Genomic DNA, 23,744 nt, shown 5'->3' with positions numbered 1-23,744 from the left:
GTTAGCAACTTTGACCTGCAGGGAGAACGGTATACCGTAATTAACAGTTATTTATCAACAATAATTCATTCTTCGATATTTCTCACAAATCAATTATTTTTTCCCACAGTTCACATCCTTACATATTCTTCAACCAGGATCGCATTACCATGACATTTGTTGGTTTTCACATTGATCAAAATGGCAATCTGATTGACCCAGACCGTCACGTTATCATTCAGCGCAGTTTGATGTCTAGGCACTTGCGCACTGGTCTTTATGTTCAGAAGGTTGACATGGAAACCAACTACGAATCTTGGAGCAAGTACGTATGACAGTGATTCAGCGATGTGTTATTGCATTTTGTATTGAGATGGAGCAGAAGAAAATTTCTCATTTGTTTGCATTGTCTCAGAAATATTCGCGAGTTTTCAAAGGGCTTGTTCTTTGAAGTGATCTAGTGGTTATAAGGCTATGTTATGCAATCTTAGGCAATTTCAGCAGTGAGAAACTAAAACACAGAAAAGCCAAAAGGGGCATGAGTGAGCAAATTGTAGAAGTTCAAAACAGACTGCATTTGGGTAAACTTGAAAAACTTGGGCGAGACTTTTTAAAGATTTATCTTCATTTGTGTGAAATGACATTTTTAATGCTCGGAAATCAGTCGTGTTTTTCCCAATAATTAGAATGTTGCTCTGCCAAGTTAGAGTTTTACGTGATAAAATAGCGTGACCATTAAACCTCGCTTGGGAGTGTCCCTAAATGGTGCACCTACAGTTTGTTTTTGAAACAAAATTCGCAATGTTTATGAATCTTTGTGCAGCACACTTTATGCAAGAAGTGGAAGTTCATTACATGTTGATGACCCCTCGGCGTTTGTTGATTTTAGGGGTGAGAAAATTCAGAAGCTTTGTGGAGTAATGGGTGTTGAGTGGCCGTATGATCCAGATGACTCTTACGAACTTACCACAGACAACTTGAAGAAAATTTTGGCTATCCACATGCGCTTCAGGTTGGATGATCTGTTTGCTAGTTTGCTAGTCCTGGTTAAGTTGGCAAAATGAAGATTAGGTTTTGAAAAAGAAAAAGAAAAAAAAGTCGGGAGGTTTTTCCTTAAGCTGCAACAAGTCCTTGATTGCTTGGTGAAATCTTTGCCTGTTTGTTGAACGTCGTGTAAATGTCGTAGGCAAAATGTTTAATCGCAGAATCTTGAGAACTCTTTCCACCCTAGTCACTTTTGTTCACACTGCATGACCTTGAGTTTGAGCAAAGAAAATAATGATTTGGAAAATTTGCATACAAAGACATGTACGAGCCCTGAATTTGTAGAACAGTTTGTTCAAATATCTTTGTGAAAATTGAGAGAAAGAGATTTTTATTGAAGTTGGTGATATGATTAATAAGGTAGTATAAAAAAGAAAGTTGTCTGATAGTGACTGTTAAGAAAGCATTTTTCTTTTTTTTTCTACTTACGTACACTAAACGTGATAACAATCTTGTTTAAGATGTGGCATCCCTGTGGTCATAATGGGTGAGACTGGCTGTGGTAAAACATGCCTTATTCGGTACATGTGTGGCTTACAGTCCGGGCCTGGTGGACCAAAGAACATGCTACTAATGAAGGTACAGATAGAACGCTATGAGCAGTTTATCCAGTACTTTTTTTGTGAACCGTTCAAATTGAAAGTAATCGTTTTGCTTATCACCATAGTTATCAGTACTAAATATGGTGGTAGGAACAAGTGTTAAAATGCAATTGTTTATTCCAAAGACATGAAGAAGGTTTGTTTCTTGATCACATTGCAATGTCAAGCTAAGGAAGAGGAGGTAGAAGCAGTTAAACTTTAGCTTTAGGAAAGATATTATTGTAGAGAAGCTGTGTACAGAAAGCACATACTTAAGGGCTGGCAAATTATGGTTAACAGGTTCACGGAGGTACAACGTACAAAGACATTGAGAAGAAAGTGGTGCAGGCTGAGGAAATGGCTAGAGTGAATGAAGCATTCAACATCGACACAGTGTTGTTTTTTGATGAGGCTAACACGACTGATGCTTTGGGAATGATCAAGGAGGTTATGGTGGATCGCAGAGTAAATGGCAGAAAGATAGGAGTAGGGCTCAAGAGGTTACAGTTCATTGCAGCATGTAACCCTTACAGAAAGTAAGTGCAAGACTCGTGTTAAGACATTGTGATCGCTGGAAAGCTCAAAGCAATTATTTATTTTCTTTATAGACATACAGAAGAAATGATTCATAAGCTGGAGTCAGCTGGCCTGGGATACCATGTGGAAACCCAACAGACACATGATCGCCTGGGTAGGTCGTAAGCGAGATTTTTGCTCTTATTGTACAGTATAGCATCTCGTTCTTTAAATAAGAAAAAGCAAGGGTTCCTCCCGTTTTAAGATGTTATTACATTTTCTCATTTCATTGACGTTTTAGCATTATCATGATTGTTATCCCATTAGGTCACATTCCTCTTCGACACCTGGTTTACAGAGTGCATTCACTGCCAGAAAGCATGCGCCCATTGGTCTGGGACTTTGGCCAGCTGAAGCCTGAAATTGAGGAGATGTACACACGACAAATTGTCAGCCGATTTGTAAGTTGAAGCCTTTTATCAATGTTTTATATGAGACATAATATCGAAGTTTAAGAGTTGTTTTACTAAATAAAACTATTTTTGTAATTAAACCCTCTAAATTTACAGTTTGTTTCGATGAGGTAATCAGGCTGTCACCTGTAAGCACAATTTAAAAGCGAAGGTTCATGCTTTGTGAAGGCATTTGCACATTTTAGATGTTGGTCTACCAATAACACAAGCTAATGGTCTAACGTTTTAAAATTTTCAACTTAGAAAGTTGAACATTGACTTTCCTTTCATGGTAAAATTGTTCAAAACAACACAACAAATTGTGAAGTAGATACTTTTATTGTTATCTTATAATTCTGAGAAATTAATTGTTTGGGATGATTGGTAAACAATGTATTGAATAATTATTAAACCGTTTTCTCGTTTTTAATAAGGTTTTGCAGGAAAAGAAAATTCCAGGAGAAGCGCCATTGGTCAAAGCTTTGACAGCCGTACTTACAGCTTCTCAGCGATACATGAGAGAACAGACGGTAAGCCTAGCTGATCTACAAGCGCAAACCTTTCTGAAACAGTTGTATAATATACTTCAGAAAAAAGAAAATAAAAGTAATTTGAAATTGGTGTAACAAACCTTTCCCGGTAAGAACTTAAACAGACGTAAGTTATTGACTAAGAGCAAAAGACTTATTACAACAAAATATACCAAATTAGTCTCCCTTTTGTTAATTACTAAAGCAAAAACGCAAACGCTGCATTAGAGTGTTGTATCAGTAATAAACCCCCAATGTTATAAAATCAGGATGCGAGATATTTATCTATTTGCTCTACGGAAGCCACGTCGACGTCCCTCTAAGTTGGACTAATTGGAAGCAAAACGGCATATATAAGGTGTAGGTCTCTGGGCAGTCTAATAACAAAAAAAAAGTTTTAGAATTGCTAAAACGTTGTTTAACAGGCTAGAAGACGTTAAGTATATTTGTGGATTTTGATTCTTGATTATGCAACTCATAAGTAAAAAAAATGATTTTCTTATTTTACCGTACCCAAATTCGCAAGTAGCCAATCAGAAGCGCGATCTACTGTCCTGATATCCTACGATATCAAGTCACTGACCTGATATGCCACCATATCACGGTCACTTTGAAGTAAAGTAGTGTTACTGTAAGATGAATCGAAAAGAGGTTTACCAATAAAACAGAACTTCGTAATTTAATTTAAGCGGTGTTTAGCGGTCGTAAAAAGAGAAAAACTTTCCCGCCAAAACTAAACTTGAGCGCGCTCGCCAATTGCGCGATGTTTGCCGATGAGTACTGAGACATTCAGTTTGAAAAATGGAGTCAGAATTTCCAAATTTTTTGCTTAATTTTGATTTTGAAAATTTAGAGAATGAAACTCTAAACAAACGAGTGAAAAAAAGGCAGAAGAAGAACTTGGTAAAAGTGTTGAAGACCTAGTCAACACAATTTGCAGTTCGTACCTTGCAAGCATGGCTTAAACAGAGCGATAAATATAACCGGAGTTTTGGCTGAATTTGGGTACGGTAAATACCTAATCGTACCTTTTTGGTACGCTTCGGCTGCATATCAGGCTCGTTTGGTCTCGCCATGGGTATTTTGGCTCGACTGCGTCTCGCCAAAAGACGAACCATGGCTCGACCAAACTCGCCTGAAATGCCGCCGAAGCGTACCAAAAAGGTACGATTAGGTATAAAAAGGAATATATGATGTATGTAACAGTTTAATTTCCTTCCTTGATCTTTCTTTAGTTGCACTGCCTTCAATTATGGCATTTTGACCAAATTTACGTAAGTTTTTACATTGAACTAAATTACACAGGATGAGTGTAGCTTTGTCAGCCTTCGAGATGTGGAACGTGCAATGAATGTGATGGTTTGGTTTTACAATCATCGTGAGGCTCTCAATCCTCTTATGGATGATGATCAGGATGAGGAAAGCGATGATGATAGCGATGGTGATAGTGATGATGAAGAAGATACTGGAGAGCAGGATGAAATGGATCAGGTAACTCAGTTCTTGACTTGTGAAGACTTTCTCACGCTTCTATCTGTTTTCACTGTGTAATCCAATGACATATGATATTGAAAAAAAGGGTTTTGATAGGAACGTTCTTAGCATCAATTGTGCCGCAGACATTTTAATGTCCTCAGAAGGACACTGCTTTGGGTCATCTTGAAATGGACTTAACAGAAGCCGAGGACAAAAAAAGGAAATTGACAATGTAGGAAAAACTAGTGTTTTAGCAGTTTTAGCAGACAGGCTGTATTTTGGCAAGTTAAGATGTACAACATGTGTCACAATACGTTTATCTTTATCATATAGCCTCTAGATGATGTCACCCGAGCTCTAGTGCTTTCCCTTGGCGTATGTTACCAGGCCCGCCTTCAAGACAGAGAACCATATCGTCGTGCTGTGGCTCAAAGCTTTTCCAACCCATGCCAGTTACCTGGTGGACATAGACGTATTTTGCAGGAAATTACAAGGTAATGTTGAAAATACATGTGTGATCATGTTAACACCATGACACAAATTTTCATACAGATAAATGGCAAAATGTAGATCAACCGCAGTTTACCAGTTTTACTATGTTGCAGTTAAAATAGGTTGGGTGGCTCATAAGGGAAATACTATTTTTGATGAAATGGTACTTTTCACAACTAAAAAGTTAATAATATGTTTATGGTAAAATGAATACCCAATCACTGGTGAACATTGACTAATCTATAATTTGAATTGGGACATGTGTCAATGGAAGGTTCGACTAAAATTGATGTAAAAAGGATAAATACCTTTTTGTGGTCCTCACAACTTGAAACAGTCTTTATTCTTTAATCTTCTCTCAAGGTGTCAGAAAGCAGTGCTGAATGAATTGGAATTAGGTCATAACATTGCTCGCAACACAGCCTTGAGCGAGAACGTGTTCATGATGGTGGTCTGTATTGAGCTCAGGATCCCATTGTTTGTGGTTGGTAAACCGGGCAGCTCAAAATCACTGGCCAAGACTGTTGTAGCTGACAACATGGAAGGGGATGCCTCAAGATCTGATCTTTTCAAGACGTTTAAGCAGGTAACGTGTAATTAAGTGAAGCTACAGGATTTTGTTTTGGTATAGATTAATTGGGAACAGGTGAAGAAATTTGTTTGTTTTCTATGGGAAAGAGAACCCCTGAGTTACCTCCATGTGTGCATTGTACCCAGACATGTTACTTATAAAACATAGTCATTAGTGGCTAATACGCACTAATCCAATTGGTCCAATGGCTAAGTAATCATACATTGATATTGATTCTGCCTTTCAGGTTCACATGGTGTCTTACCAGTGCAGCCCTCTTTCAACTGCAGAAGGGATTATGGCAACCTTTCGCCAGTGCAGCAAGCTACAGAATGGCAAAAACCCTGATAAGTATGTGTCGGTTGTGGTTCTAGATGAAGTTGGCCTGGCTGAAGACTCACCTCTGATGCCCCTGAAAACTCTTCATCCACTGCTTGAGGACGGAGTGAACTCCACTGATGACATCATACAAGTGGAAGAGCAATTTCCAGAAAGAGTGGCCTTTATTGGAATATCAAACTGGGCTCTGGATCCAGCCAAAATGAACCGTGGCATCATGCTTTCACGTGGTCTGCCAGACGAGGAGGAGCTAGTGGAAAGTGCAATGTAAGATTTATCTAAGGTTGGAGGGCTGGGGCAACCCTCTTTCTTATTTTGTCTGAATTGCAGGTCAATATATCCAAGATGATTTAACCACTGCCAAAGAGAGATTTTGAAGACAACAACAACCTTTAATGTACTCTTGCACTTACATGAAAAGATTAATGCAGAGAGGAAATTTAATAAAGTAAGAGTACTGGCTGCCTGGAATAACCATAAGGGATAGTAGAGCCAGGCAGCCAGTTGATATAAGCATTAAATGAAAATAAATTAACAGGTCGGCAAGAGAACAGATTCACACATAAAGAGAAAGAAAAAGAAAAAGCACACTATTAGGGAAGTCTATAAAGTTATTATTACTTATGCATATAAAAATATTAAAACAAGAAAAGCACACAAATGAAAGGTATGGCAACTAATAACACATAAATGATTATAAACATATTAAATTATACTAAAAAAAGAAAAATATTGAAACTTAGACAAGGTTCAGAACCTATCTTTAAACTAACTATCCAATATATATTCCAGGAAATGACACAACAACATTTTAAGAGAATTCTTATACATGTAATTAATAGTCTATAATAAGATTGGTTAACTGATTCCTTAAATTTTGACAGAGGGAAGAGTAGTAAAAGGTCACTTGTGACTATTAAAATTCTTACTTTTTCATTTTCATTTGTATGTTTTGTTTCTTTATTGTATAGAGAACATAGACCACAGCTAACTGTCATTTCTTATTTAGGGGCATTTGTTCAACTGATAAACGCATACAAAGCTTTGTAGCTCCACTTATGAATCCGCTGGCAATGGGTTACAAAGAGCTTTACGATACTCAGAGACAGTCTAAAACTCTGCAGGAGTCCAAAAAGGATGAATTCTTTGGGCTTCGTGATTTTTATAGGTAAGGGTGTATTCAATGATGCTGATGCAATGTGTGATACATTGCTTTTTGAACATTCTCTGTCTTTGTTACTTTTGACTTGTTGATTTTTCTCCATCCCCTTAAATGTTCCTGTCATTGTCTCCACTTACGTTTTTGATGAACTGTTACGTAGGTAGTTGATAGTAGACAACACAAATAATTATTTTTTGCCGTTTATTGAATGTATTGTTTTCATTACTCTAAGCCTGGTAAAGATGGTCTATAAATTGGCTGAGGAGCATGGACGTGAGCCTCGTTGGCCAGAAATAGAACATGCTATCAGAAGGAACTTTGGGGGATTGGATGAGATTGACCCAGTCGATGTTTTCAAGAGACAATTTAAGCAACAGTTCTCATTGGGTGGACGTGACAGGGTATGAGTGTTGGAATTCTTGTTTGAATTTTAGTCATAATGATATCAGCTAGTTATTTGTCTCAACTGTCTTGTTTGCTTGAATACATGAAGTGTCTTGGTAGTGCAGCACTGCGTTGAATATATACCTGATTGAAGAATCTTTGACCCATGAAAAGCATAAACTATGAACAATGAACCCAAATGTTTACTGGGAAATTGAAAAAAATAATTGTTGTCCGTGCAGAATAAACATGATAATATGATAGGTTCCAGAAATCATGCTCTTAGGCTTTTAAAGAAAGAAAACAACGTGATTATCATTCAAAGGAATATTGCTAAGCCTTCCGGGGCTATCTAACCAGAACACTATTGGGCCATATTGTTCATGGTTTATGCTTTTCACATTGTCAACGTTTCTTCAATTAGGTGTTTACTATTTTTCTCAGCGATGTGCGCCCAATGCAAATTGTCACGTAGCTTACTGTGTTTTAACCATAAAACAGCTATGAGCACAGTCTTCTTTTGTCATGTTTTGCATTTGTTATTCTGTCATATGTACAGTAGTAGCACAATCAGTAATATAGAAATGAGGAAGAGTTGGGTTTGTACGAGATGTATTTCCTTGATACTAGTGTGTGTTTATGTTCATGTGAGGATAAGGTATTTTATGGATATTGTTCTCTTTTGTAGATGAGACAGAAGGAAGATGACTTCTCTGCAGTGAACTTGATAAAAGCCAGCCTTGAACGTCAAATCTCAAGAGGGTAACATATTTTTGAGAGTGATTAACACTTTTTCATCTAGAAGGCAGTTCAGTGGTATTTTCTTTTGTTTTGAACAGAGAAAGTCGATACCTGTTGGTGTTGACCGAGAATTATGCAGCTCTTCCGATTGTTCATGAAGAATTGCTAAAGAAAAGAGACGATCCCGTCATAATTTTTGGAAGCAGCTTTCCGAAAGATCAGGAGTACACACAGGTACCAAGAATTGCTACGCAACAGTTCTTTACATATGTACAGTTTACACAACATGAGATCACACTGAAGGATCAAAAAAGTGGAATGAAAAAGAACAACAGTACTCGTAATGCTGAAGTAACGTGCCAACCTAAAATTACGTTACCTTATCGTTCCCCCTTCATCTTGAGGGAGAAACATCGATTAGTTAGTTTTAACTTTCTTTATGTTCTCTCAAGAGCTTTGTAGTCAATGCAAAAGACAAATTCCAAGTCAAACTGAAATCCACGACCTTTCAGTTCATTTCTTGCCCTGTGTGAGCTGTCTTTTGGCTTTGGTAATTTAAACTAAACTGACTGCGAAGCCTTATGGCATTACTGATAGCATTCTTTACATTCAGCAGGCTTTAAAAAATGTTATGCGCTTACTTAACACTCCACTCAACTCCACTGTAGTCTTGCAAATGGAAGTCATCCGTTGTGGTCCACTCGTGTTGTATATTTCAGGTCTGCCGGAACATCAATCGAATTAAAGTGTGCATGGAAACAGGAAGAACAGTAATACTCTTGAATTTAGAGAGCCTCTACGAGAGTCTTTATGATGCTCTTAATCAGGTATGGATTGACGTGATGTTTGTCTATTTTACCTGTGCACTCCTTGGTAGAGCACGATTATTAACACTGTATACTTAAGGAATTTTTTTAGACCCAGTATCATTGTATTCCAAGTCTAAACAGGATTCTTTACCTCAAAGTCGCTATCCTTCTCCATATTTTTCGTTGTAGGTGTCTCCCTGATGATCTTTTTACTGGTCCTTAGCTTCCACCTTTTCTATTCACTTTAATCCCCTTCCATTGACATGAGATGTCTTTTATTCTTTACAAAACATTTAGTACTACGTGTACTTTGGAGGTCAGAAGTTTGTGGATCTTGGACTGGGAAGTCATCGTGTCAAGTGTCGTGTCCATGATGAATTTAGGTAGGACTTGCCTTCTTACTGTTATCTGCCTAGATTTTTCATCTGGGTAATACAAATGTTGCCTTGCACACCCACAGGAATAACTTGTGCATAAAAAATAGAGTCGTTGTCCGTTTTTTAACAAACACAACAGAATGTGTATCTTTCAGTAAATTAGGAAAGGTTTTCTGCTAGTCAAAGGTTCTTTACTCATCTCTCCGTATAAGCCAGGAAGACATGACGTGCCCAAAACCATAGGTAGCAGAGGACACCTCTACTAACCTCCACTTAACTAACTATGCCAAAACTATGTAGTAATTATGAGTGGCCAGTAAAGGCATTGTAATGACTGCTGAAGAGAACAAGGTTAAGTCCCCTTTGACTTTTATGTTGATTTTGGCTTGAAATTTGACCAATTTGTTAAGTTAACTGGTCTTTCTACAATAAATCATCTTAGGTTGATTGTGATTGCCGAAAGAGACGTTGTTTACAGTAAGTTTCCAATTCCTCTCATCAATCGCTTGGAGAAACATTACCTCGTCACTTCAGCAAGCCTCAGTTCTGCACAAAGAGCTGTGGTGGATCGCCTTCATGATTGGGTGATAAGATTTTCTCATGTCAGCATTCCACGCTACCAGCAAATGAGGTACGTTTTGCCGCTTGTTACAATAACAATTCTCAAAGTTGTCATTTTTCACTGTTGATTTGTAGTTTAAGTCAACGCACATATCATGCATCCAAATAGATCCCTGAAATGGAAATGAATTTTGTTTTGTTTCGTATAGGAAATATTTACCTGGTGATGCATTCGTTGGTTACCATGGGGATACTGCAGCATCTGTGGTGCTGCAAGTATGCAGCAACATGGACCAGAATGAACAACAAAATCTGCTCAGTGACGACCATTCCTGGGAGGAGGAGGTGTGATAAAATGATTTTGGTAGCGTTTCTGTTATCACGCTAATCAGTTATTGTACAACCCTCCAAACTAAACTCGTTGTTTTACCAATATAGGTTTTCAAGGAATCACACGAACTTCTGTTACAGTGTGCCACACCTGATGCAGTTGCACGACTGCCATGTACCCAGCTTGCTCAGCGAGCGGATAACCTGTGGGCGACTTACTTCACAGTACAGGAGCATTCAAGTTTGACAGCATTCCTCAGAAATGTTCTGACAACAGAGCAAAGAAGATCAGAGAAAGGAACTTTAATTCAGGTGACACTATTTACCGTGCATCACATTGTGCACCTTTGTCTCACTGGATTGCATGTACCTGTAAACAATTAAAGGAGTCCCACTGGGATGTCTTTATTTTATATTCTTTGAAATCATTGCTGTTATAACAGGTACTATGGTATTGCTCTTTATATGGTGCAAAGAAGCAGGTAAAAATTTGAATTAGATTTTAAAAAATTTGAAGGATTTGTATGTTGGATGGCGAGTCTTACCATCCAGCAACTTTTTTATGTAGTTATTTCTTAGCCAATATAACGGTCTTAGTTTTCACTGAGTAGTTAGCGTCTCTTTAAAGAAAGGAAGACGATGAAAAATTGTATCCGTTTATTATCTCTTTAAAGAATTTTACATCGTTAGTGGCAAAAGTAACATTAGTATGCTGTAGTTTTACAAATGATTCAAGACTTCAAGTATAAACAAAGAAAACGTGGAACTTTTCCGATTTTTTTCATTTACCAATTGTCATATCATAAGTTAATAAAATGTGGCCGTATTTCTATCTGTAGGTGACAACTCATTCCAGGCTGCTATCATCAAACGATTTACAAGACATTTCAGCTTCCACCTCTCTACCATTGTCAAATGTAACGTGTCTGAGTCTACAGCAATTCCACACGGAGCAGCAGTTCTGCTCATCTGTAAGGTACAGGCTTGTACTCCAGTTAAGGCTGTTTCGGTTATTGATCGTGTGACTTATTTTATCTAACAGTTTATTATAGGGTATAAAATAAAATTTGCCCCCCCCCCCCCTTCGCCGAAAAAAAAGCCCCAAAAGGCTCAGACATACAGATTTTACAGACATACAGATAATAAGACCTTTAATCCTTCCCAAAAAAAGATCCTCTTCCTCTTCTCGGAAATAAGCCATCAAAAAAGCCTCTTGTGCAAACTTAAGCCCAGCAGTGTTACTCTAATCTCGAACCTTGACTTAACAGGGACTTCTTTGCCAAACTTGGTGGAAGAGAGGGATTGCTGATTGTCCAGTGTGATGCCGGTGATCTGAGTTGCAACTTGATTCCTTGTGCTCGACACCTGCTTGTGGAACAGAGAACAACAGCAGAACAAGATTTCCTGGAAAGTGTTGGTCACAACCCCTCGTCATTTGTCCACGTAGTTCTGATTGTTCAGCTCCCTCGTCTTGTTGGGGGCTGTCCAACGTTTACTGGTTTTCAAGGAGGGCGATGGATATCTGTTCACATAGACGAACTTCGCCCACCAACAGGTCAAATCCCAGCCATTCAGTTTATGGTGGACCGATCAGTCAGTGAGTTATTTGATGTGGCACCAAGTACCACACAGGTTGATGATATGGAAGTTGAAGAGGAACAGGACCAGGAAGCAGGGACTGACATTGACATGGAGACCACAGCTGATGTTTCCTCCAGAGATACCAATCTGGATAAAGTAGATATTGTCAGCCTATTGAGAAGTTGTGTTCAAGCAGCTGTTGCGAGAATAGATGATGAGTCCTGCCATCCATCACGGTCAACACGCCGAATTGAACTGATGTTGAGTCTTCTTCCAGATTGCAGATCCACAGAGACAGGTTAAATAGTATAACATAGTATTACCATGTCTTACTTGCCAAGTTAGGCTAATTTGTTATGGAAGATGCTTCATTAGTCCAAGTTTATAGTATAGGTTATAGGGTAGATTGTATTTTTTTTTACAGATTTATCATTTGCAACCATCTTGGCTCGACGGATCCATAAACTTCTTCAAGAAAAAGATGAGCGGGCTGGAAGCAAGGCGAGTGATTGGCTACGCTCTGAAGCTCTGAGTGGTACTGGAATCCAAGAGAATGGTACATTCAGGAAAGCTCTGTGGCAAAGAGTCTACTCATCAGTGATTCCAATCCTTTCTGAGGTTATCGGCTTCGTGGACCGTGATTCTAACCTGGAACTGGTGGCAGATGAAGGTAACTGGTTGTCGCAGCTGTGGATGCAACTTTTCCAAAGCCACAGCATGGCTGAGCTTCATTACGATGGCTTTTTGTCACTTGAAAGTGGCATCATACGGGAACGCGTGCCAGTGATCACCTCTGGACATGAAAGGCAGGTGTTCGATTTGCAGTTTCCCTTCTCGTGGTTGATTAAGGAAAAGTTTGATGGCATGTGGAAGGAGGCCTGCAGCATCTCAGGTAAACATTTTAACTTCTTTGATTCTGCCCATTTATTAACCGGGCAGAGACTGGGCCGGGCCCGGTTCATAAATCGCCCGGAATTTTTTCGTCGTAGTAGTAGTCTTGTCGGTAAATCGTTCCAGACCCGCTCGGCCGCTTCCTTGGCCAGGATTCAAAACACGCACTTTTGATATTTACTCGGCAGGAGCTATTAAATCAATCTTCTATTAAAATTTTATCTAAAACCCTGATTTCTGTTAAGCGTGAAATATATGTGTTAATGTTATTCAAGCGTTTGACTCAAGAGAGTACTGGGTTGCGAAACCGGTGATTGTTTTGACAGGTCCAAACCGCTATGTCAGTCACGCAATGTTTTTGAAGCAAGCTTTACGCATATTAAACTGCATTTTTGAGCCAGAATAATTCTTTGAAGATACTTTCCGAATTAATCATGTCCATTTTCATCCGTGCACAGTTGAGCCGGCAAAGTCGCGTATCAGAGACGATTGAATGTTTGCACAGCAAAATAATCTTTAATTCTATTTTGATTCTTGATGAAAAAGCTTTACTTCAGTGTTTACTTACACACTTCCCAAGACTTCAGAAAACAAAATGGTAATGTATAGTTTTTCTACGAAGTATGATGGAATTTTTGAAAGGATCCGTAAAGCCAGCAAGTAAAACAAATGGTTTACAAAATGAAATCTTGGTGCCACTGCGGGTAATTTCATTAATTGTAATTAAATTCTACCACGGCATGCAAAATTTCACGGTTTTGAAATTTTCTAAATCTTTAAGCCTTTCAAAATGTTTCTTGACCCCATCTTGAATAAATATTCATTTGAAACTTTTTTTCGTGTTTCTTTCATTTGTTCAAGTTAGTTGGGTTTTTAGGCTTTTGAAACGAACAAGATCTATTTATAGATTGAGGCACCGTGTGATGTTTTTGATTACCTTGTTTGTCGTAGTAGTTCGCTCGGCCGTTTTCTTCTGTTTCTTGGCCAGGATTCAAATCCCGCACTCTTGATATTTACTCAGCAGGAGCTAAGATTACTCTCCTATTTAAAATTTTGTCTAATACCCTGATTTCTGTTATTAAAGCGTGAAATGGATATTTTTGTGTTTATATTCAAGCGTTCGACTCAAGCGAGAACAAGAGCGCGAAACCGGTGATTGTTTTGACTAAGCTTTTTTTACGACAGTCACGCAATGTTTTTGCAGCAAGCTTCTGCTTTTAAAAACGGCTGGCAGCTAAAGCATTTTTGGGCCAGACTCTACTTTGAAGATGTTTTCTGTTTAGCAAGAATTGTGTCCATTTTGTCCATTTTCATCCGTGTACAGTGGGCCGACAAAGTTGTGTGTCACAGACGGATTGAATGTTTACACAACAAAATATAAACCTTGTTTTGGTTCTTGCTCAGCTCAGAAAACAAAATGGAAATGTAAGTTAGTAATATAATAATTTCTACAAACTAGAATGGAATTTGGATCGGTAAAGCCATCGAGTAAAATAATAGACGGCAAAAATAAAAACTTGCGCTTTGGCTAATTTTACGGCTTTAATTTAAAGTATTCAAATTTTTAATGCCATTCAAATGTTTCTTGGCCTCATCTTGAATCTTTTTTTTTCTTTTTTCACATTTAGTTGGGATTTTTAACAGCATATGTTATTTAGTACGCGTGATCTAATGCATGCCCTTTTTTAGTCTTTTTATTTTCGTTTGTAATTTTGTTTTGAAGTTTTTCTGTTATTCTTGATATTTATGTAACTCGTTTTATTTTTATTTAATTTTATTTATGTGACTTGTTTTTTTCGAGCAAGAGCCAATACTGTAATTTTCTGGTTACTCCACTCATTTTTGCGAGAAATAAATATATTTTTTGGTTTTTCATTCGAGGGTTTTTAATTTCACTCGGAACCGAACGGCGATGAAGAAATTACCTGTTATGTATCACGCAAGCAAGAACTGGCGTTTGCGTGACTGCTTCCCAAAATGCAGCATATAGGCAGGTTTTTCGATCGAAGAATCAGATTGACTTGAAGAGCTGGCGTGTTTAAAAGCTAACAAGAACTGCAAGCAGTTTATAATCGTGCGGGTAATGCTTGACCTCCTGACCTCTTTCAGTGCTTTGGCTTAAAGGCACGGCACCGCACAGTAAAATATTTAGAAAAGCAGTCACTTGAGAAACACACAAGTCGTGTTTGCGTTAGTCACGGAGTGAACGTGACATGAATTTCCTTTACCACGTCATCTTTTTCTTTTTAAAACCACATGCCTAGCCGGAAAAATGCCTGCTTACGCATGCAAATATTTATTTTGTTCCGAATGTTCAATAAAATAACCCAAACCAGTTCATTTAAAAGAAAGCCAAATCACGCCAAAATAAAGAGTAGACTAAGGCCATCCTGGGGCATTGTATTTCTCCGTTTAGCGGATGAGGTGTATCCCGTGCTTTGACACATTCTTGCTGAGCTTGCAACTTACATTTCGATAACGTTTCGATTCTCAAAATACCGTAAACTCAAAACAAAAATTGGGATATCCAGAAAATAAGTCGTTGTTTTGCAATATTTAACACGTTCTGGCTAAATTGTACGACTTATACTCGCTCCGAGCCAAACGCTTGAGTAACACAACAATAAGTATTTCACACAAACAGAGCGCAGAGTATTCAAACAGAAAATAGGTGAATGATTATTTATAGCTACAAGCGAGAGATCGCGTGACATGGGTCTGACGTAGTGGTAGTTTTAAATAGCTTGGACATGTCCAAGCGGTCTTTGTTTTCTCTATGTGATTATATTCAGCCCTCTCTTCTTGTAAAATATGGAATGAAACAAAATTATACATTTCAGAGAGCAGAGTGTTCATGTTAAACGCGAGTGATCGGCTGATCGCTACGGTTTTGAAATCTGTCATGACCTAATGGTTCTTTATTTAGCTTGCACCACTTGTACATGTCAAACTGCGTTGTTTTGCAGTATTCAGTACAGTCCGGGTACGTAATACGGCGTTTTGTTTTCACTCTGAGTCAAACGCTTCAATAAAACAGTTCTTCCTCATAAAATTTCTTTAAAGTGGAGTCTGGCTGAAAAAAGTGCACTGCAGTGACGCTTGCAGTTTCCGGCAAAGACAAAATTGCGTGAATGACGTAGTGTTTACTACGAAAATAGCTTTCACAATTTGAATATTTTTTTTCAAGATAAGACCAAGAAATGTTTCGAAAAGTATTTGAATTTCGAAAGTTTTGAAGCCGTAAAAATTGTGCGTGTCTGAGCCGTGGAATTTATTAATTGGTATTGCGTTCACAATATTAAAATAGTTTGGACATGGCAAAGAAAGCAAGATTTTGCAATGCGAATCTCCAGTACTCGCTCCAAGTCAAGACTTAAATGCCGGACACAAAAATATATATATATATCGCGTTTAACAGAGCATAGAGTACTCGTAAAATTAGACGGGAATGATTTTGTAACACAACTTCCAGGGAGTGAACATTAAAACTTGTACGATTTGAACGTAATATTTCGCAAGTAATGAAAACTTGCGTGACCGTGACCAAGTGATCGGCTGGGCCGCGAGGTTCTGGAACGATTTACCGACAAAAAAAAAAACGACAAAATCTGACACAGATTATGAATCGGGCCCAGGCCCCGCCCGATTAATAAGCTTTCTAATTTTTTATTATTCCTTTTTTGTGTGTGATACATTCTTTTAAAAAACCTTAAACGCTTCTTAGTTTTTAACGAATTATTTCTAATTGTTTGTTTGTTTTGGCCGTAGATCATTTGTAATGCTATTCAACTGTTTGAGTTCATTTATTCAAGATAAGAAATACACAAAACGTATTAAACTTGTGTGTCACAGCTACTCGCCACTAAACTACTGCTCGGCTGGCGCCATCACAAAAGTGCTGAGGAGGGCGGGGAGAAGGGTTAAGAGTAGAATGTGTTATGGGAAGGAGTAGAGTCGAAAGCTGCAGGGGATGGGGGAGGACGGAGTAGGAGGGGAGATATTCGAAGGTGAATGGCTAAGAAAAGGGGGAATGGGGGGAGGTGGGGGGGGGGTTGAATAAAAATCCATGCTTGATTATATCGCGCAACCTTTTTTTCATGGTTTTCTTATCAGAACAGCTGTTCAAAATTTTATGAGTAGTCTGCACTTTGTTAAGTGCATAATAATGATAATAATAATAAATAATAATAATAATAATAATATTTATATAGCGCTATTCAGCTAATCTTCCATTATCCTTGGATAAAATCTAAAATCTAAAAATACCGAGGTTATTCATTGTTCAAAAAAATAGGAAGCCTAAGCAGGAATTTGTTCAAGCATGGACAAACAAACCACAGACTTGTGTGTTTCTCAATTAAATGGTATTTTAAAAGTTTTTGCTGCACTTGCCTAATTAAGTAGTTAAACATTAACCGCCCGGTTTTAAGCTTTAAGCTTTATGCGTCTTGTTGATGCGTCTTATGCGTCTTGTTGATGCGTCTCGCTTTATGCGTCTAATTATGATTTGCGTAGTAGCGATTTTCCAATACCTAGGTTCAACACTGTAAATTATGGTAAACATAGTATTAGGTATTTAGGTCCCTATCTGTGGGGCAAAGTAAATAAAGATCTTCGTAACAAAAAAAGCCTTTTTGAATTCAAAAAAGCAGTTCGGGGCAGTAACATTACTGATGTGTTGGACGGACATTGCAGATGCTACGCTTGCACAATATAATAATGTAACTAATTTTAGTAATCTTGTAATCATTTTCAACTTATTGAAATTTTAAAAACATATCTGTGTCATTTTAACTATTTATCGATATATCTATTTTATAATATTAGTATTTTTATATTTTATATCTATTTATCTATTTATATAATATTAGTGTTTTTATATTTTATATCTATTTGTATAATATTAGTATTTTTATATTTGTATATTTATTTTAGTGTCCCCAATTAGCTCTTTAGCTAAATACCATTGACACTTAAATAAAGTTTATGATGATGATGATGATGATGTTGTTTTTATTTCTAGCCCTATTGTTGCAGTAATCCCGTAAGTTTGCCTTGTAACAGTTAATTTCTTTTAGACCAACGCACATGCGCGTTTTAGGGCAGAACTGAGTAAAAAGTGAATTGCATCATCTCTGCAGTGTGTAAGTAATTTAAACAATTGCTTTCAGGCTAAAAGTGCAGTGAGGAAATTACATCAATGATTTTCTGTAGATGATACAGAGACTCCCCATTAAAAGTTTGACGATAATCAAAACATTCGCAGAGAGACAAGCTGCCTTTGAGAAAGAATATAGCCTGATCTTTTTCTTTCGCTGTTTTCTTTTCTCAATAGCGAGGACAAATACCCCAGTTCAACAATGTTTACAAGACCTCGCTAGTGCTTCCGAAATGGGACGATTGCTTGAAGAAGCTGAATATGAAGGTTATGAAGAGTCTGCAGTGCTGCGTTACCTTCATGACTTTGTTCACATGGTCCACAAACCTATAGTTCCTGAAGAGGAAAAGGTAAGACATGATCAGATATAGTGGAAGCGTTCCTGGTAGCTTACCTTTTGGCACTTTTATCGTAGAACAGATCTAGTTTATGTCTGCAAATCCCTTATAATCCCAAAACGTTTGTGTTATCGGCAATGTACCTTCGAACTTAACATTATTGGAAGGTAAATTGCATACACTGCGTACCAAAAATGATTCAAGTTGTGATTTTTGTATGTTTCTACCACTCGGAGAACTTAAGATCATCTCACACAAGTACTTATTTAATACGTAGTACGTAATGACGCAGAAAGATGTTCCACGTTCTGTATATGGTGCCCACACGCCCATTGCAACAGTTCCCACCTAAGGCCAGGGAAGCCTGCTAAACCATCACAATATTGCACTCTGCGATAAATAATACCCCTTAGTGTTATTGTTGTTCGTTCCTTCACAGCTCATCAGTCAGGCCATTGTCACAGCTGCTCATGAACTGCATGCCGAGTTGGATTCAGCAGATGAATTTGGCCTCACCATCTCCCTCATCCATGTGGTGTATAATGATCGCATTGAGAAAAGATTGACAAACTTTTGCCAGTTAGTGCGGGCTCAACCAGATATTGTAACCCGCCTTCTACAACTTATTCCACCAAATGAATCAGAAATGGTAAGAGTGTTACTTTATAATTTTTATGGAAAGAGTGAAATGTGGAGCCATCTTACCTTCCAAATGACGGATGGTTCCATCCAAATGATATATTGGTTAAGAAAATCCCTTCTAAAAACCCCGTTTATTTCATAGAATGCCTGCTTGAAAGATACAGACAATCGAATCAATCAAGCAATCGCAAAACGGGTGTCACGTGCGTGGTTTCACTGGTAGAAAGATAAAATTTAAGAAAGCATCAAGTGTGACGTTTTATTAAAACCTCTAGGTTCTGGATGCAGTTGCCCTTCGGCTGTGCTTGTCTAATCTTGAACCAAGTGAAGAGGAGTTCGCCGACCCACAGACCCGCCTAGTATGGTGCAACAGAGTGCTGAGTATCAGATCCAGTGCTGACAACATGATCAGTAACCTCTCCCAGTATGGTCCTAAAACAGCTCGCATTCTGCATAATTGCAGGTATGTAGATCAATTTAGGACACAGCAAACAAAAAGTCTTGTGAACCACACAGTCTGTAATTTTACAATGAAGATTCTGAAACCAAACCTTGAAAGGCTGCCTCTTGATGAGGTTAACATTTTCTCACTTAGAAAGGCAGGCCCCAAAGTGGTAGGCTTACCTCATCGTGATATTTATCATTTTCTAAGGGGTTAGTGGGTGGAGATGCTGTTGTGATGACTAACGGCATGATGTTACCCTTTTTGAAAGGGGTTCAGTTCTATATAAACATTCCCATGAAATACTATTATTAAAGTGTCTGAGGTATTTAGCTTAAAAAAACTAATTGTGGACACTATTTACATTATTATATATCTAAGCTATTTAAAGTTAAAATATTTACATTTAAATCCTAAGAAGAAGAAACCGTACTACATAGATAAATAGATAAATGAATAAATAAATAAATGACAATAGAGTATAACATTTTATAATAAAAGTAGGTGAAAGATAAAAATTGCAGTTAAGAATTAAAATTTAAAAATTTAAAATGTATATCGGCTAGCTGCATATGTCACATTTACACTCAGTTTGTATAAGACGTGTGAGGTCTTTTCTCCCAATACTGTTTTTAAAACTCGTGACATTAGGTTTCTCTCTATCACTGTAGTCTAGTTTGTTCCATAGATAAGGCCCGAAATATCGTAAAGACAAAAATGACAAAATGCTTGGGATGGGGGTAATCCTGCAATGGACTAACATTCCATCCAGGGTAGTAATAATACTCCTAGTCACTGTATGCTACAGAACGTGGATTTATGCGGCAGCGCTAAAAAGATAACTCATCTTGTCTTTTCCTTATTGATATTTTGGTGATGTTTGGACAAATGTTGAGTGGACAAGTTACAAATTAATAACGATATCCACTGGGGCATGAACAAAGTATTTGACCTGTTTTTGACCTCCTTTGTCAGGTTCACTTGGCAGAGAGTGAGTGCTGTAAGACTTTTCATTGAGCACACCTGCCCTGGCACTTCAGTATGCCACCCAGCAGACATCAAAAATGCTTTCAAACTGTGGAAGGTAGGTGCTACGATGACATTAGCAGTTAAGAAAGTATATTGTTTTATTTCATTTTCATGTCATATTCATTTTCAGTTGTTATTATTATTACTGTTGTTGTTGTATAAAAGAATCGGCTTTTTAAAACTTAAAATATCCCTAACAAACACAATAATTCCTAACAGGCCTTGGGCGATGAGACGGACTTTACGAAGCCACACACAATGCAAGTAATTGAGAAGTTTCTTGTGGACTGCAGTGAGGCTGTTAGTAAACGGTATACCAGGTAAGAAGACAATGCAATATTGCGAGTACAAATCGATGATTAAAGTGGCCATGCACTTAACTGAAAGTCTTTGCAGAAAGACAGAAAGAAGTTCAGGACATCTGATCTCGCTGTGTAGGGTTATATGTTTGTAAACCCTCGGACGTACAAGCAAATTCATACCCCCACCGTGGTACATGGGGGGAGGGAGGTTGATGGCGCCTCCCCCTAAGGTTTTCGTTCTGTTTAGGCACAGTAAAATTAATTTACACTGAGTAGAAAGCCCGTAGCTTGCTTTACAAGATGACACAATTTTTGTTGTTTATGACGTCATATGACATTATTAGATCCGCCATCTTGAGTTTTAGTATTTCTTAGAAAGTCAGAAAATAGAGGAAATTAATACAAAATCAAGCCAAAAATGGTAATGTTATGTAAGAACATATAAATATATTATTGTTGCAGCTTAAGAAAACTGGTAAAATTCTTTTACATCTGCAAATTTTAAAAATAACATTGATTTTAACAATAGCTAATCACCAAACACAAACTTATTCCGTCACTCTCCTTTGTTAATATTCTCTCACTGAGATACATTTTTATCTCGTAATCAACATCGAATCTTATCGTACTGTTAGTGTAATTTAAGCAGATTATGTGGCATTTACTTTCCCACAGTTATGGTGTAAACACCTGCCCCGTGTGCCTGGAAGGTCTTGCTGGAAAGGACCCTGTCAAAATGCCTTGTGGTCACGTAATCTGCCTTGTTTGTGTTTCTCATTGGATTGAGCGAGAACGAACATGCCCCTTGTGCAAGCAAGATGTTCCAGATGATTTTAAAATATTGTCCACGAAATTTGTTAGGTACAGTGCAGTAATATTTATTCGGTAAAGCAATTTACCCCCACATATTCTTACCAAAAAAATCAAACTTCACATATCTTAATTGCCAAAAGTCGCAAGCTGACAAAAGGAAGCAAGAAGGTCTGCATACGAAATAATGTTTGCTTTGTAATTACCATTTTATCAATGCAATCCCGGGGCCGGGGGGCCAGAGTAACAAGCACCGTTTTAGGTTGATTGGAGACATGGCATGTTTCACATCAGAAACGTTGATAGATAACATATGACTTTTCACTATGGTGTAATGCTAAAGTGAAGTACTCACAAGTTTTTCAAACCTTTTGAGGGGTCACTTAAGACATACCGAAAGGGCACTAGTTTCTTCAACTAAGTTAAGAGCTTGAATTATTTTCCAGTGAATTAACAGATATGAATGCATTAAGGTTAAGGCGTCAAAGCTATGTGCAATTCTGTCTTGATGATAAGGTTTTCCTCACTAAGGTTTGTTCACCATCTGTTTCCACACACTTACAGGAAAGCTGTTCAAGAACATTACGACTTCCGCCGTAGGTGCAATTCATTTTTCATGGAACTTGTTTCATTGTTCTGTTTTGGTGCCAAGGCTGGTGATGGTGTGATGGATCCTGAGGTGTTTACCATGTTAATGAGTTATGTGATAAGAGCCAGTTCTAAGACTAAGGATTTCTCGCCCTTCCCAGAACATGGCATTGATGCAACACCTGTGGTGAGGTCATTCCTGCTACAACAGCTCTTGAGAACAGGGTTCGTTGAAAAACCGTCAGTTTTTGTTTTTTAATCCAAGACCATATTCCTTTTGAACGATAAATTGTAACTGTACAGTTTTGTTCCCTACAACCAAAGTCATGCAAAGTTACAGATGCCGAAAATCGCATTTATTGAATTTGATGTTATAACTTGCATACGATTTTGTAGTCACATGATCTCAGATTTATGGCCAAAATTAAGAGGTTATGCACAAACCAAAAATAGGTAAAAATATGGAAACGGAACCAACTTTGTTCTATAATGGAGTTATGGACGGACAACAAAAACGTAGTTGAAACGTCTGCGTGAATATTGTTCTGGTCACAAACGTAAGTATTTTGATATCTTTGATTGTCAGATATTTGTCGAAGAGAACAGTCAGTCCTTAACTGGATAGCCAGGAGACAAATTGTTTAAAAGATTCTATGTGTTTTCTAATTGTATTTTATTCAGTGACAAGGAAGTCAAAGAGCATTTAGCACACTATTTATCTGAGGCCCGAGGACTAAGACCAGAAATGGATCATCTGTTACAAGTCTGTCAGCTTTTTGTGCACTGTTGGGAGGTGAGCTTTGGAATTAAGTATCAATCTTAATTACCCAATATTGAACTATCACCTCCTACATCTACCGTCCTTCGCCTTGGGTGCTATCAGCACAAAGAAATACAGTTTTAAATTTTCCCCTCTATCATTTCCAATTTGCCATTACAATAATTATTGGAAATAACTCTTTAACTTGCTAATTTTTTCATGGGTTATATATTCGGCCTTTCTCCTAATCCTTACGAGCATTCTGCGTCTTCTCGTGACAACATGATCTTCAGATAACCATTTTAAAATGTTAAAACATTTTTGTAAACATGCATATATATTTGTCTGCCTTTGTTGCAGGACTCTCTTATCAGCTTGTATTCAAAGACCTCAGGCAATTTACTGGTGATGATAAAACTAGCTCAGCACCTATGTGATGAATGTACTCCATTATTGTCCTCAAACGTTCTACAACAACGCACCCGAGAGCTTGATGTAATTGTACTTGAAGGCGTGGCTAAGGCACGATACGCTCTAGCATTAGCTGCCGAGTTTATGTACAAGAGTGCAGTCGAAGACACCAGTCCTTGGAACGATCTGCAAATTCGAAACGAATTGAGAACCCTTTTTGAAGGCGTGAAAAGAATGTGCGACAAGAGTCTGAGCCCAGTACCTCGATTATACCTCCTCAAACAGTTGGTTAGGAGGTTTGGCGTGGAGTCCATTCATGTTTTGTGTGGATTAAGGGTGTTTGAGTGGATTGTACCTCCTGAGAACAGAGACAAACAGGTAAACTGATGTATATCCATCAATACATACCATCTTAACTTGGATTCTGCTCTCCAGCTCAGAATCGAAG

The 23,744-nt window shown here is 37.9% G+C and overlaps 1 protein-coding gene across 3 annotated transcripts in view; it reads left to right on the top strand.

Moving 5' to 3' along the window:
- LOC144664084 (E3 ubiquitin-protein ligase rnf213-alpha-like) overlaps positions 1-23,744 on the top strand; it is a 163,060-nt gene that overhangs the window by 125,133 nt on the left and 14,183 nt on the right. For all 3 annotated transcript variants that reach the window (XM_078525228.1, XM_078525223.1, XM_078525215.1), the window contains exons 33-64: positions 110-304; positions 869-991; positions 1,485-1,602; positions 1,905-2,140; positions 2,213-2,295; positions 2,448-2,581; positions 3,007-3,102; positions 4,408-4,593; positions 4,912-5,072; positions 5,434-5,656; positions 5,889-6,247; positions 6,990-7,148; positions 7,375-7,543; positions 8,215-8,288; positions 8,366-8,501; positions 8,987-9,094; positions 9,374-9,459; positions 9,896-10,084; positions 10,224-10,359; positions 10,453-10,656; positions 11,184-11,320; positions 11,613-12,223; positions 12,350-12,817; positions 18,152-18,324; positions 18,752-18,961; positions 19,230-19,417; positions 20,372-20,480; positions 20,645-20,745; positions 21,403-21,588; positions 22,102-22,350; positions 22,807-22,918; positions 23,246-23,674. In XM_078525228.1, coding sequence (XP_078381354.1) covers positions 110-304; positions 869-991; positions 1,485-1,602; positions 1,905-2,140; positions 2,213-2,295; positions 2,448-2,581; positions 3,007-3,102; positions 4,408-4,593; positions 4,912-5,072; positions 5,434-5,656; positions 5,889-6,247; positions 6,990-7,148; positions 7,375-7,543; positions 8,215-8,288; positions 8,366-8,501; positions 8,987-9,094; positions 9,374-9,459; positions 9,896-10,084; positions 10,224-10,359; positions 10,453-10,656; positions 11,184-11,320; positions 11,613-12,223; positions 12,350-12,817; positions 18,152-18,324; positions 18,752-18,961; positions 19,230-19,417; positions 20,372-20,480; positions 20,645-20,745; positions 21,403-21,588; positions 22,102-22,350; positions 22,807-22,918; positions 23,246-23,674 — 6,148 coding nt within the window. The remainder of the gene's footprint in view (positions 1-109; positions 305-868; positions 992-1,484; positions 1,603-1,904; positions 2,141-2,212; positions 2,296-2,447; positions 2,582-3,006; positions 3,103-4,407; positions 4,594-4,911; positions 5,073-5,433; positions 5,657-5,888; positions 6,248-6,989; positions 7,149-7,374; positions 7,544-8,214; positions 8,289-8,365; positions 8,502-8,986; positions 9,095-9,373; positions 9,460-9,895; positions 10,085-10,223; positions 10,360-10,452; positions 10,657-11,183; positions 11,321-11,612; positions 12,224-12,349; positions 12,818-18,151; positions 18,325-18,751; positions 18,962-19,229; positions 19,418-20,371; positions 20,481-20,644; positions 20,746-21,402; positions 21,589-22,101; positions 22,351-22,806; positions 22,919-23,245; positions 23,675-23,744) is intronic.

Source organism: Oculina patagonica, chromosome 1 (assembly GCF_052425735.1).
Source record: "Oculina patagonica isolate OP01 chromosome 1, crgOcupat, whole genome shotgun sequence".
Lineage (NCBI taxonomy): Eukaryota > Metazoa > Cnidaria > Anthozoa > Scleractinia > Oculinidae > Oculina > Oculina patagonica.
This window is presented reverse-complemented; position numbering and strand designations above follow the sequence as displayed.